Here is a 15,598-nt window from a genome sequence, read left to right as displayed (position 1 = left end):
TCATTTTATTAAATGCAACAGCTTCTAGTGGACATGTCAAGAAGTTCCCTTGGTAGAGACTACACAAAAATGAAGGAAAAACATCAGGATGCAGAGTAGAACATTGTCAGCTCTGCTTTTATTTTTCTCCAGTAGAATCACATTATCAACAGCCTTTCTTTCAGCAGTACAGTAAAAAGAACCATTATTACTTAATTTGATATGAAGTATGAATTACACAGTAGTACTCATAAAGGGATTTTTAAGTAATTGTAGGTGGAATGCTTAAAAGCATTAAGTTATGTGCCAAATGTTACTTTGCATTTAAAAACTACAGACTTATGTTCAGATTTTCAAAATTACCCCAGTTGCATTTTCTAGTAGGCTTATACTTTATTGAATGTAACTTGACATTTTCACTCTATAAAGAATGATTTGCTCGTTGCATATGCCTGTAAGTTGGATAAGCATGTCACAAGAGAGTTAACAAAACAGTTGTTGATCACCACAGTTACAGAAGCCATTCAGATGTTACAAGAGGGAAAGTTTTCTTCCCCAGGACTGTCCTACATAGAAATGATCCACAGTACATCCTCCTCCTTTAAAATTTCGCACACTAAGAACAGCTTTAATGCATAAGTAAGTACTGATAAGAAACCTTACTTCTCTCATGACAACAAACATCACAAAACATGGAGCTGTACAGTCTAAGAGACAGTGACTGCTCTGCATTCAAGAGCCAAAGGAGTTTTTCCTCTGATTTAACAGGATGAAGTTTACTGATTCTTATCTACGGTTGGTTTGGGGACTTTCTTTAGTTAACAAATTGCTCCCAAGTTCAGTACTTTGAAGGGTTTGGCTTTAATATTGTCTATCCTTTGGCTTTGTTCCAGCACTCAGACCATCTGTTTTCTGCAGTCTGGTTGGCTGCATTGCTTTTTCTCTTCTCACCCCACAGTAAAGCTCTGTAGCTGATTTTTAAAATTATTATTAAATCAACATGACAAAACAGTTTCCAAGGATTAGAAGCAGAGGTCATAATACACCTGCAAAATGATCACTGTGTACTGAAGTAGTATGATTAAATAAAAGCCTGAGACAGTGTAGATGCTTTTGCACACAGCAACAATTCTCTCTATCTGTGCTGTGCACTGGGAGCTGGATTTAAAGCATCAGAGATGTGGGTGTCTCTGACAATGGTAGAATTTTTTTATTTTTTTTTTTAATGTTCCCTTTAGCTGTGCTCCAGCTTGCAGCTTTCTTAGGAGTTCTTTCAGAGGTTTAAGTGTGCAGGATTAAGTGTGGTTTCAGATCTGATAAAGGGATTTAAAATGAATGCTACCCTCTCTGCCTTAAGGGACATATGGTTGTGCTTAGCTGTTAGAAAATATTTCCATCATAGCAGTATGAAAAAAATGCATAAAATATACAGGTATATCCTATACTCCATTCAACAGAAGAAAAAAAGAGCCATGAGATTTTACTAAGCATGTAGACAACATGGTATTTTTAATTAATTATCATACCAGTCCAGGAAAAGCAAGGAGAATGAACACATCACCAGGAAAAAAAGGATCCATACTCTAAATCCAGCATTGTTTTTGATTGCCTGTGAGAAAAAGATTATCTTGGTTACCATCAATGGTAAAGGTACAGTGCATATTTCCACAAAGGCAGCCCAAGATGACTGTCAGTGGTTTCAGTGTGTACTGCAAGAACAAAGCTTGCCATTGATTTCAGGTGGGTAACATTCAGGTTGGTTATACTTCTCTACGTTTATCACACTGTTTCTCTCTGAGTCTTAAAGATGGTGATTCAAAAAGAAAAAAACAACAACATTCAGATTGCACACAATAGAAATACAGCCAAAACAAAGAACTAAATCAAAATGTACACACTTAGAGGTTAATTGTAAGTTCTGAAAGTGAAATTCTCTAATGAATTCTTCAATTGAAAAACAAACAAATGCCTAACACAAAAGTCTGAGAGCAGCTGTTTGTAAAGGCTGGGTTTTGGTCTCAGAACAAGCAGGGCAAAGATCAACTAAACAAGATAGAGCAAATTTTTCCTAGAGTTTTCCTTCCAAAAATTCAGGCTGGCAGATCACAGGGACCTGTTTTCTGATTTTTGCATAGTACAGAATATTTCACGTGAACAAAACAGTAACAGAAGTGTTTTGTATGACCTTTCTCTACTGTTTCTCAGTGTAGTTTGAGAAACTTGGTTCTGCCTACAAAAATAAGTCGATGCCATGCTGTAAATACCAATCTTTGACCATAAACACTGGGACAATCCATTGCCATCTCTGTACCCTTCAAGTGCCCTACCTGAAGTCAGGTATTTAATCACAATTTAATGGCACAGTAACTGTATGCTAAACATTAGTATATCTATTGATTTTAGTTTTAAGAAAATAAAAACACCACCACAACTAAAAAATCCCTCCCATCTTCCCCACCATGTGCCATACCACCACACCTTGTGGACAGCCACTGAAAAGGATACTAGAAGAAGTGGAAGAAACTGCTTGAAGAAGCTAATGTGGAAACAAGTTCCCAAGACAGAAGTTTTAAGTAGCTAAGTCATGCTTGCCAATATATTTTTGATGCATGCTTCTGACCAGCTGAGTAGTAGGTAATGCATCCTTTAACTACATATTCTGTGTACTTTCATGAGAGGGAAAAAAAATAAAGAAAAAGGACAGGAAACTGAGCTATTTACTCCAGAGCCCAATTTACAAACTGTTGTTAGTGAAGTCTCAGTTCCTGAATAAATCATCATCTCATTCTCATCAGGAGGACAATGGGACAGAGTTGTTTACTGGGCACATGCGAGATGTGGTCAGCATGGTAAGGAGACTTCTGATAAAGCTTAACATTGAACTCCAGTTTCAACAGTCCCAGTACTGTCTTTTAGGCCCAAAAAACTTTTTTTTTTTTTTTTTTTAAGCTAAAGAAACTGGAAAACAAAACCAACAAAAGGACACAAACTTCAGAGGTGCTTGAATGCACGCAGGGAGATGTTTGTTTCAAAACAGGGTAACACGAAGCAGATTTCAGCTGGCCCATACAGTTACTCAGTCATGGTTAGCAAGGCAAGCAGCACAAACTAAGTCAGCTATGTTTCTTCACAGCTTTTCAAAAAATCACATCCCAGTACCACAATACACACTAAACGTGCTGTGTGTACAGCTTGTTGGAGTAACACTTGGGCAAAACTGAACGGTAGGAGAAAGAAGTCAATTTTAGAAACATTATTTAGAGACATCACCTCTCTTATGTCTTCATTGCCTTCCTTGATATTCTCTGTTGCACCCACAACTAATTGATGGATATTGTCAATATCAGTTTCCTGTTAAGAATAATAAAAATAAGAAACACTGACAAAGCTTAGAAAGAAAAAAAAAAAACAAACAAAAACACCAGTAAGGGTCTGGAAAGAACTCAAAATAAAATCTGATCTTATTAACATTGCAGCCTCATTTATGCTGCCTTCAGTGAAGCAAAGGCACAGAAGTAATTAAGCTGTAATTTTTTAATCATCTGTGTCTTCATGAGTCTGAGCTGAGGCCACCAAGATCAATAGAAAGTCCCCTGCTTACCTACAATCAAAACTAAGCTGTCTCATTTTTGACAGTTCCTCTGGAACTGACAGAAATCTGCTGTTACATAACACACCCGACAGAACACTAATTTTCAGAGAGATCAGTCCAAGACATTGCATTTTCCATTTCCAGTATGCACCAGCATGTAACAGCAGTGGTTACCATTCGGGATTTTGGTTTAAAAAGAAAACCCTAAAAAAAACTTTCCCTTCACAGTTATGTCAAAAAATCTTTAACCTTGTGTTTAAATCTTGCATATAACCAAGAGCAAAATACACCCAGGAAAACCTTAAAGCAGTATTTGCTACAGTAACATCAAGTTTTACTAACCTGTTGCAAGACTTTCTCAGTGAATATCTCTTGCAATCTGGAAATTTCTACCACTTTTCCTTCAATTTGCCTTGGCAAAGAAAAGAAATACTCCGTTAGAAGCTCACACAAGAATTTCTCCCTGCCTCAGGTTCAGATTCTCCATCCGATAAGCACCTCCCCTAGCACTGCATCTGCAACAGACAGCTCACTCCTTTAAACTTAACTGAGAGAGAATGTAAACCTTCCACATTTTACCAGCACTATTTTGAGTAACCTTAATGTAAATTTGGAACCTGTCTTCACACTGTGAGAGAACAGGACATGTAAATCCATACAGGTAGGTAAGCCCCTGCAGCACAGTGTCCCACAGCAGTCACAGAGCATGGATGTTATCCTGGTTACAGCAGTTATCTGTCCAAGGAACAGAAAACCATACCTGACTTCATCAAACAGGTTATTCATTTCACCAACCAGCCTCTGGTTCTCCTGTTCAAACTGGAAGAGAGGAAGCAGTCAGTTTCAGAGTTCACATGCCTGGACTCAATGAACTTTCTCCAGCCCCATTCCCACCCACCCACCCTTTCCCTTTCTTCACAAAGCTCTTCCAGAATTACCACCATCAGCCTAAGTGACCAATATAAGCCTGCACATCCGTCATCAAGCACTGTAATGCTTCTTACTGTTATGAGCCAGACCCAAAATTAACCTGCAGTTGGCACAAGAGTTCTGCACTGAGTAAAATGTACTGCCTTAAACTTGTCTTTTTTATTTTAGTCCTTGAGTAGGGAAAGCTTCCATAGCATGTGGTGCTCTGTCTTTACACCATCATTCACCTCACTCACGTACTACTCATGGCATGAAATTACAGCTTTTAGATTTCACTGCACTATGAAGCATTTTGCCATCTGATACTTCATACTTCACAAATGCTTTGCCCTCACTTCAGTTATCCCAGCCAATCTCTCTCATTTAAAACTCCCAAGTAATCAATGAAACATTTAAATACACTCTCATGCTTGTATTTGAAAAATGCCACGCTAAGTAGACTTTATGCAGGAAAACAAGCTTTGATTTTCTTGATGTACTTCACTGTCAGATTAATTGGGATTCATTATGGAACAAGTACAATGACACAATCTGCTGCAACAAAATACACACTGTTAGAATACAGCTGAGACGCTTAATGTGTCATAGTGGAGTTAGTCGGAAACAGCTTTGTAAGGACAGTGCTTTCAAGACAGGGCACTGTGAGGTGGAGTTCTCCAGGTGCCTACATGAATTTGGTCCTGCAGCCCTTCCAGCAGAGCTGTTCAAGCCACAGAGGAGCTGTGCTGCTGCCTCTTCTGCAGGCACAGGATACAGCAATACGCCTTCAGTGCTTCCTGCAGCCTGCTCCTGCCACAGGTTCCTGCCATCAGGAACAGCAGGATGCTTCCTGTGGAAGAGGTCACCTGCCCAGTTTGGGAGGGGGGGTGGGGGTGAATCGAGGTGTTCTGCCAATTCATTCTACATGGCCAGAGCCTCAGGAACAGCGAGGACTCCCAGGTCTTTGAACATTTCTCACAAACTAAGACAGACCAGTCTCTGTGGTTATGCAGAAGCAAGATGCAGGACAGACCTCACCTGAAATTCTTGCCTAGGATGCACTCTAAGAAGCTTCACTTCCACATCCTGAGTGGAACACAGCAGCCCCAATACCAGAAAACAGGATTAAAATCCCAAAGAATTTGACACTGGATCTATGTAAGACAGCAAGCCCAATTCTACTGCTGTTAATCTACTTAGTTTGAACTAGCTTTGGGATTTTGGTGTAATTCAATCAAGTTCCAATTTCATTAACAGAATCAGCATAGCAAGGTGGCTGAGAAAAGGATACCCTGGTCTGGATGTCCTTTCTGGGACACAGCAGTGTGTTGTCAGCAATGCAGCCCTGCTCACAAGTCAAACTGGGTCTGCAGTGTGTGCAGTAGGACCTGCTCAACGTTAGAGCTAATGCCCAAGACTTCAGCTTGCAAGAGAACCAGATGATGCTGCTGAACTGCTGAATTAGTAAAATGAAGCCCACCACAGCAGCTGCCTGGCACAACTGAACCAAGGCAGTGTGGATACTGGGAGCTAAGCTGCAGTGTCTGCCTACAGAGCATTTGTTAAACCATAATCAACCAATACACAGCACATGGTTAGAAGTTTTCTGTCACTGAACTCCTTTATGTTCACTCTGATGTGTCTCAGATTTTAAGGGAGCCACCTCAGAACAAAGCAGTGAACAAATCCATGCAGGTTAGCACTGAGTCGACTGCATGGACATGGAGGGATGAAGCAGAGCCAATAAGCTGTAATTGTTTTCCTGATTTCTGTAAGAAATAAGTATTTCTGCACACATATTCAGCATCAAAATATCCCCAAAATATCCCTGAGCAAAACAGAGATAATAACTAATTCAGAAGGTGAATGTTAAAGAAAAAGAACGAATGCTTTTAACCCCTTACAAACAGCACAAATCCAATTAAGAAAGTTCTATTGAAAACAAAACAAAACAAACAAAAAAAAAAAAAGCAAACAACCTTTGATAAAATCTTCCACTGGCATGAACTGCTTTTTAAACTGCCCAATAGTCTTTGCTATTTGAAATCGTGGCAGACAAACCAAATGGCTCAGTAGCAGGATCTGGTAAAACGGGCCAGCGAATAAAAGAGCACAGAACACACCACCAGCCACCAGTGTGTCCCCAGAGGGGTTAAATGATGGAGACATACAACCAACTCCAGCAATCACAGCTCTCTGTGACATACAGCTTACTAAAGTAGCCTCCTTGATAACAGTGAAATACTGTTACCAAAGCATGGCAGGAAGTGACCAACGGCTTCAGATATTCCCTAAAATCTAATGTCTGGCAGGAATAATTACAGTTCTTTTGTCATCCCTTGAAATAAATCATTCAGTTTGCTATACCTGAACTTAGGACAAAAGCCAAGATAAGAAATCAGAGAAAATTATATATTTTCGCTCAAACAGCAGAAACAGATTTTTTTCCACTCTTCACAGCCATGAGACACCTGCTCATAACCACTATGAGAACATTCAGGTGCTCAGTTATAAACTGAAACTTACTGTGCAAATCATACAACAGCTTGCCACTGCTTTGAGTGATGTAGAGATGTCTGCTCAGGTTAAAATAATGACATAAACTCCTGCTGTAATCATGCAAATGGGCTTTATTTTGTTCTTTTACCTGCAGGAAAGCCCATGGAGCCACAACTGGGATTTTATTTATTTTTTTTAAAGGTATAATTTGACACAATGTGTTCCAATTTGAAACCACGCAGCAGATTCTACACCATAACCTGCCCTCTCCTGAGGACTGCTTTTTAGTAACTTGAATTGGTCCACTCTTCACAAATCAAACATTAGGAAGTAGAAATCACAAATTCCTGAAGCTGGGATGGTTCATTAAGTGTTTGTAAAGACTTCTAACTCCTGCACTGAAAGCCCGATTTATCAGTAAGCATTTCATATTACTTTGAAGCACCTGAATTGTTTCTAAGTTACACCAATATTTATATCTTGGATCTAAACTATCATGAAAATTAGAATATGGCTTCAGTGACATTGAAGTCCATTACACAGTACCCAACTTCTAGTAATTAAGTCCAACTCCCAGCTATAACTTCCCTTGGAAAGGCACTGAAGGCAGTGTTGCTGTGGAGCTGTCACAGCACACATCCATAGCCTCTGTCAATAACAGTGTTCTTTAACCCTACAAAATTTTAAAAATAATTAAAAGAAAAAAATATATATATCAGCAAACACTGGAGGTCCATGGAACAGACCAATGGCTTGCACTCAGCTCTCAGCATCAACACATGAGTAGTAAAGTTTACCTTGGAAAACCTACTGTGCAAACATATGTTAGATAAAACTTTCAATTTCCAGCTCAACAATCCCAGTATATGCAGTGCAACGCAATCCAACCATAAAGAATGACCTGACAAGAAACTACCTTTGCCAGGGTCATTTGCTATAACCAGAAACAAGCAGCTCACTTCCTACAAGGCAACTAACTGGTGAGGAAAGAGCAAATGTCTCCATTAACACTACCATGAATCCAGACTCCTTTTTTATGTCATAATAAACATACTTCCTTCAAAGATATAATATGGAAGTATGTTGGTAATGCTTGTAATTTTTAGCAGAGGTAGAAAGCAAGTCTGTATTGCTTCACAAGAGTGCTAGAAAAATCACAGAAACTACAATTTTTTTTAGAATATATAATAATAAATAAGGCATGAGAGAGGTCTAAAAGGACAAGAATAATAATGGATACTTTGTCTCATGGCTCTCCCCCAGGAACAGCCAGACAAATGTCTCACAATAAGCATCTCAGGATTGGAGATTCAGGAGTCTGGAAATCCTTCAGAGTATTAAACTACCAATATGTTTTTTGTCTTACTTCAGCTTCGGATCATTCTACTACACGAGTCAATAAAGACAACTTATTCCAGAGGAAAAATAAATCTTAGATGGGCAAAAAAATCAGCATTTGAAGATGCTTAATTTTTCTTCATGAGATAACAGAAGAAACTCACAGGCTCAGGAAACTCTCGTAAGTCGTGAAGTATCTGAGGCTTTACTCTAAAAAGTATAAATGGATTCCATAAAAAAGAAATGCATTCATTCCTGAAGAACCACGGCAAGAGACGTAACACATTTAAAACTTACTACAGAGAAGCCTAAAAAAAGCAATCCAGCACACTCAGTAGTCAGTTTTTAGTTATGCCCTTTCAGAGCTGGTGCTTCTGATGCTTTTCCTCCTGATCCCCTGGAGGCTAATAACACTGTGCACAAGCACAGAACAACAGCTATATCCAACGAATCCTGCTCAAAAAGAAAACAGAAAGCAGGACTAAACCTTCTGATTTCAAACATGTTCTCAAATACAATGTGATAGCATCAAAAGCAACCTGCTCTCTTTGATAAACCATAATTTCATGCGACTTACTCATCCATGATGGGAAGTGATGCACAATTCTGCTTGGCAACATCCCAGTCACTGCCAAGGGAGCTTCAGGTTTTCATACTGCAGCAACCCTGCACTGCAGCTCACCATTTTGAAAACTGTTCACCCACAGGCTATTTATAAAGAAGCTTTGCTTCTGTATAGAAACAATGCAATGCATGCATTACAATTACAGGAATGTCAAAAAGTAAGACAGGCTGCCAGCAATCACTTGTATGTTGGATGTTGTAGCCTATCAGTCACAAACAGAAATGGATTAAACCCATGCATAAAACAGCTGATAATGGGAGACATGCAGAAAAGGCAAAGTCAATGAGATTCTGTTGCGATGGAAGGCTTATAGCTATTCTTTCTAATAAAGTCACTCTGATAAACCTAACAAAGAGGAACAAAATAAAAAATTACTATTTGTCTTCTAGAAGTAGCCTAAGTAAAAAGATCTACTCACAAAACCTTTACTGCTCATTCCTATTGTTGCTTTGATTTCTACTGTTTCCTAAGAAAGCAAATAAAACTTCTAATTTCTAAAACATTTTTTATTTCAAAGGACACTTCTAATTGGATCTGTGAGCTGATCACCTCCATGTATTCGGCTCTGGTGAGGCCTCACCTTGAGTTTATATTCATTTTTGGGCTCCTCACTACAAGAAAGACATCGAGGCCCTGGAGAATGGTCAAAGAAGGGCAACAAAGCTGTGCGGAAGCGTCTGGAGCACAAATCTTATGAGAAGAGGCTGAGGCAGCTGGGATTGTTCAGTCTGGAGAAGTGGAGGCGCAGGGGAGACCTTATCATTTTCTATAATCACCTGAAGGGAGGTTATGTTGAGGAAGGGGTTAGCCTCTTCTCCCACATAACTAGCAATAGAACCAGGGGGAATGGCTTCACAATGCACCAGAGGAGGTTCAGGTTGGCTATTAGGAAAAATCTTCCTCTCCAAAAGAGTGGTCAGGTGCTGGAACAGGCTGCCCAAGGAGGTGGTGGAGTCACCATCCCTAGAAGTGTTCAAGAAACATGGAGATGTACTAAGGGACGTGGTTAGTGGGAAAATATTGCAAGCAGGTGGACAGTTGGACTGGATGACCTTGGATCTTTTCCAATCTTGGTGATCCTATGATTCCATGAAAATAGCATGGCTGCATGAAAACATTTCATAGCAATTTTAAGTCTTAATGGCTACTAGAAGAACCAGGAATCTGTGTACAAAACGTGTATTGCGTCATGGCTCTGCATCACATGAAAGCTGTAAACAAACTTGTATAACTCTGAACTTTCTTAGCACACATGAACACAGCAGGAAGCACAACAAAATGGACAATGAGACTAAATGCATACTTGCCATTTGTATTTCTTCAGGTGACAGCTCATCTTCACCTTTACCATCCCCCCATAGCCCAAGGTTAGACTGAGCGTCGGGCAGATTCCTGTCTGTAACAGAACAACCACAATTTGAGACAATGCAGGACAGCGAGCAGTGAAGCAATAGGCGTTTTTCATTATTTCTGAGCTCTGATAAAACCACCAGATAGCATTTCTCATTATCTGAAATTGAGCATACAGTTATAGCACAAAATTACACCAATGGCCTCTAACTTTTAAACTAGGGCAGAGGTGCACACATACATGAGAATTTCTGGACTATGAGGAGTTGGAATAAAATACTGACACTAAGAGATGTAAAACAACTCACAATGGACTGAGACTTAATAGGGCAGAATATACCATAGCATCTGAATGTAGAACAAAACCAGGGAGTCCCTGCCCACAGCAGGGAATTGGAACTGGATGATCTTTAAGGTCTCCTCCAATCTAAGTCATTCTATGAATATATAAAACTATTCTATAGTTTTCTATAAAAATCTATAAGAATCTATAAAACAATTTTCAAAATGACAGCCTATGTGCAGAGCTACTATATTCCAATGAGATTTGATAGAACCACCAGCTCCTCATTCTTCAAATATAAAAACAGAATCTCAAAGACATTTTGAGCTTAGTTGACAAGAGAAATCTGGCTTCCACATACTGCTAAGACTGCATTTCACAGGGCAAATCCCACAGCACTCTGGGCAAGGGGCCTTCCTCCATGTAACAGAATCAGTTCTGAACCCACAAAATAACCCCTACACATCAGAGCTGCTCCACTGATTTCACCAGCACTTTCCCTTTGATTAAAGCTAATCATCTGCATAAATCTTAGCAGGAGTTGGGCACAAAACATCTTCAATGGCTATTTCTAGGATATTCCCTTCTAGAAGATTTATTTTTAGGCTTAATTATATACCTCTAATTATAGACAAGGAAGTTAGAATGGGAACAAAAAGGAACTTTACAGCAGGAACCTACTGCTTCTGAAGCTGCTCTAACATTGGTTTAAACTGACAGTAATATTGCAACCTTGAGAAGGCCTCCTTCCCCTCAGAGGCATTTTTACAAACCCCAAAACAGAGATTTGTACCAAACCCACATGAATTCAAATTTGAACTTGCTTTAACTTATCAGTTGTAAATTGCAAATTAAAATACAGTCAGGTTTAGTTTTCACTTCTTTATAGCTTTCTATAGCTTTCTTTATAGGCTTTCTATTTATTCTACTTGTTCTCCTGCTTTTGGGGGGGAGGAGGGTCATTGGTTTTCCTGGGTTTTGTTTGTTTTTAAAGCATTTACAAGTCCTGTCATTTGTTTTGCTATGGGTTTTTAAACCGTTAATACTTTTTCTATTGCATAAGCAGTACTGATTATCATTCAGATCACTAGCTCTCTTGAGAAGCAGTCCTATTTATGTAAAATATGTTAAAAGTATTATAAGAAGAAATTTTCCCCTTTAATCCTTCATCAGAATATTTGCAAAAACTTTTGAAAAATACATTTTGTAAGAGAGCACTGCTGGACATTCTGATTCCCAAAAACCAAACCAGGATGGATAAACAGTAAGAATGTTACAAATGAAGGCTATGGTCTCTAAATAAAATATGTTCTTTCTTACAAGTAACATGGAAAAAAAACCAAGAACATTTCTAAACATTGCACAGAAAGGATTCAACCTGATGTTTTCCACTGGGCATCATCAGTATTTTCAATCTATTTCACAGAGACTCAAAACTTATCATTTAAAAATATTGATTAGGTAAACAAATATCAAAATATATTGGATTCAAAGAAAAGAAGATAATTAGTTTACAGAGCTAAGAAATAAGTTATATTCCTATTTTATCCCAGAGGAACCAATTACTTTCAGGCACTGTCAGCACTGTTAAGAAACAGCACCTGTATCCAATGTGATTGCTAATAAGTAAATACTCAAGTAAGAGGTAAGTGAGAATGACACGTGTCCCCAGAGCTGCATTCTGTCACCATGGTACATTTCTGGTCACTTTGAAAGGTGTTCTGCAGCTTTCATGGAGCTGACATCAATGCTTTTCTATAATTCATCCAGCAAAATCCAGACAGAGAAAAGAGCTAACTGTGTTTCACTTGCTGAAATAGATGTAGTTAATTAATAATGGAGATACAAACTGAAGATCAAATAATAATACAGATGAGCCCTTCTCCATGCTGAGGGAAGACAGCTGCTAAGACAATGGACCAGTTCAAAAGCCACTTATTATTTACTTTTATTTCTATACATGAAACATTAGATTTGTAGTATGCAAACAAATACTGCCAGCAGAGCATATCTCCAGAGAGACAATTCTCCTACCACAAAGGCATGTCCAGCATAACTCCAATATAAGCAGGTGCTTTGTCTCAAAAGTATCACATTTTGGTTTATACCTGTCACAACACCAGACAAAACCCAAGTGGTGCCCTGGCACTCCAAGGAGGACACCCAGCTTTTCATCATAATTTTAAAATTAAGGATAGGACCACAACCTCTCCCACAAGAGCTATCTTTACAGCTGAGACATTTAAACAAGGAACCCAAGCACTCTGCTGACCAATATTTCAGAGATACAAACGACCATAACATTCAAAACCACCAATATCCTGAGGATGAAATGGCTTATTTCTGAACACAAACATTTTCCCAGTGTATTTACTTGTTAAAAAGTAGAAAAATCAAAGGCAGTAAGATTTGAACAGAGCTGTTTGTCCACTAATCACCTCATTCACGTTATTGCCATGGACCTACCAGTGAAGCTACAAGACTGATTTCTACGAACAGGAGCTACAAAATGCACACTGTGTGCACTTACAGTCCATTTCAGGCAGATTTATGTTGATATACAACTTTTCTAGTTTCATCTAAGACTGGTCAGCATTGTCTTTAACTACTAGTAAGAACTAAAACTGGAGTAAGCAAAACATGTAATAAACTAAGCTTAATTTCTGTTTATTACAGTGGTTTGCTGTGTCCAGAGCAACCACAGAACAATGTTTCCCACAGTGTGGCACAGATTTCTGAGCAGTGATGCTTTGCACAGTGCTTTCAGAGGCTGTGGAGACGTTCAAGAACAAGGAAAGCACTGAGCTTTGCAGTTGTTACTGTGCTGTTCCTTTTCTGTTGGTACACACTCACAGCTGTGACATACTGATAACGTGTTAAGGTGAAACTCATCCACATGCCTGTGTGCTGCATCTCTTAAGACATACTATAAAAATGTACTAAGCACTAGAAAAAACACCAGATCAAAACCTTCTTATGGTAAATTCAGCCTCCAGAGAGGAGAAAAAAAACCCAATGTGTATCAATAGGGCTGCACTACAAACTGGTTAGAAAGATAAGCAATACCATATCAAAAAAGAAACTGTATGTTGTGAGGTAATTCAGTATGAATGAGCCTTCATTCAGAAATGGAGTACACCCTTCACATGAACTCATCCTTCACATGAACCCACCCTTTGTGTGACCTGCAAGTCACTCCTCAGAGAAACTTCACCCTTCATAAAAAACAGAAAAGAAACAACAGATCAGCAGAGTAGTACGGCCATTTGGTGCACTTTTCCCTATCCTGATGAAGCATTATCCTAATGCAATGCCTCGTTTGCTGCAGTTTCTGTTTCCCTCCAAACATAACTTTCATGCTGTAATCACACCGCACCTCAGACTCCTCTAGACAGTACCAGCAGGACAAATCAAGCCAGGGAAAACAGCTCCAGGATTGTGGAAACAAGATTTCTCTTCAGTTATGAAACCTGAAATTACCTGCACAGTGGTAGCACTCAGAAGGGCACTCTGCAATAAAATTCTGTAAGTGTGCACACCCCGGAACGGACCAAGGGGCCATCCTGAGATTGTCTGAGAGGAGACTTACTTATACAACCTCAGAAGCAGCCACTAAGAAATTACTGAGTTCTGTCAATACTGCCAGTTGAAATGACTGCGAGGACAGAGATGCTGCTTTAGACTTGTGGCTATTTCCTGCCTACTGAAAGAGAAGGTGCAACCCTTCCAGCAAAGAAATTCAAGGCTATGCCTGGCCAGTCATAAAAACCCCTTTAAGAGCATATTCTACCTTTGTGTTGCTACTGCAGATGTGCCTATCTCAAGGTCTGTGTGCTTAAAATCTAAAAACTACTGCAAAGTCACTGAGCTACTTTCCAATTCTTTGCCATCAGTCAAAGGGATCTGGAAAATGAAGCAGATCTCACAACTGAAAAGATAGTGAAAAAATAAATAAAAAGGAGAGTTCACACAGAGTTTATTGAGGGAATGAGGAAATCCAGCAAGACTTTTTTAGCTGCTTGGAAGAACATCAGAAAGCTTAAGACTGCTTCCTCACTCCCACAGTGTGCTTCTCAAAAGTCCAATCAACTCAGGGAAGAAGAAAACAGAAAAGTGCAAATTACAGGAATAGGCCTGTAGTTGTTTTATTCTTACCTTTATTTTCCTCTGCAGAAAGTTTTTCTTCAGACTCATCTGAAGAATTCTGTGAACATTTTTCAGGAGAAAGAGCTGATTTGGATACACTGCTCTGCTCAGGTTCAAGTTTGGACCTACAAGCACAAGAGCCTGCAATTTAATTGAGTGCAACTGCATCTCTAAACTAAGAAAAAACACAGATTACTTAAATTCATCACACTTCAACCTGCTTTTGCAGACTTCATAATGAAGATTTCCCAGTCTAGATACAAAATGAACTTGCAACCTTCACTGAAATACTGTTACAAAAGCAAAGAATGCACATAATCTTGACCAATACACATCACATATTCAGAGCTGAGAAGAATTTTGAAGGCCCCAGCATGAAAACCAGGCATTTTCTTAAACTTCCTTTCAAAAAAAATCTATCATATCACACTGAATTTTTTTTACTAAAAAATAGCCATCTCACCCAGTTAATTTTTTCAAGTGCCATTTAACAATTTACTTTATATTTTAAGTTATCATGAGGAAAAAGTAAGAGAAGTAGCTCTTTCCTGAAACAAGTTTATTTTATTTAACTGGCTTTAAGGAATAGTTTAACTAGGATGAGAGCAATCCTTACCTTGTCTGCCAAGAGACACAACAGACCATTTAGAAGCCAAGAAAAGAAAAACTGTATGTAATGACCAGATACACATTCCACCGAAGTGCCTGCTATGACATTTCAATACAAAACCAACAGAAAATGAGAAGCACATTCAGTATTTATGTCAGTACTTCTGCACTCGTCAAGGATTTTTCACCATGGCACTATGAAGTCTAAAATGAGTGGCTAAATACTGTTTTTTCTAGTAAACCTTCATGGTCTACTGTTGTCTACAAT

General features: G+C 38.9%; 1 protein-coding gene across 5 annotated transcripts in view; it reads right to left on the bottom strand.

Moving 5' to 3' along the window:
• Positions 1-96: 96 nt before the first annotated feature.
• STX18 (syntaxin 18) overlaps positions 97-15,598 on the bottom strand; it is a 540,575-nt gene continuing 525,073 nt past the window's right edge. For all 5 annotated transcript variants that reach the window (XM_052681675.1, XM_052681672.1, XM_052681673.1 and 2 more), the window contains 6 exons: positions 14,731-14,846; positions 10,250-10,338; positions 4,332-4,390; positions 3,914-3,983; positions 3,250-3,330; positions 97-1,588 (listed from right to left, as the gene is read on the bottom strand). In XM_052681675.1, the coding sequence (XP_052537635.1) occupies positions 1,493-1,588; positions 3,250-3,330; positions 3,914-3,983; positions 4,332-4,390; positions 10,250-10,338; positions 14,731-14,846 (511 nt within the window). In that variant the 3' untranslated portion in view covers positions 97-1,492. The remainder of the gene's footprint in view (positions 1,589-3,249; positions 3,331-3,913; positions 3,984-4,331; positions 4,391-10,249; positions 10,339-14,730; positions 14,847-15,598) is intronic.

This window comes from Tympanuchus pallidicinctus, unplaced genomic scaffold (assembly GCF_026119805.1).
Source record: "Tympanuchus pallidicinctus isolate F22 unplaced genomic scaffold, pur_lepc_1.0 scaffold2, whole genome shotgun sequence".
NCBI lineage: Eukaryota > Metazoa > Chordata > Aves > Galliformes > Phasianidae > Tympanuchus > Tympanuchus pallidicinctus.
Note: the sequence above shows the minus strand (reverse complement) of the source record. Positions and strands in the feature narration are given on the sequence as shown.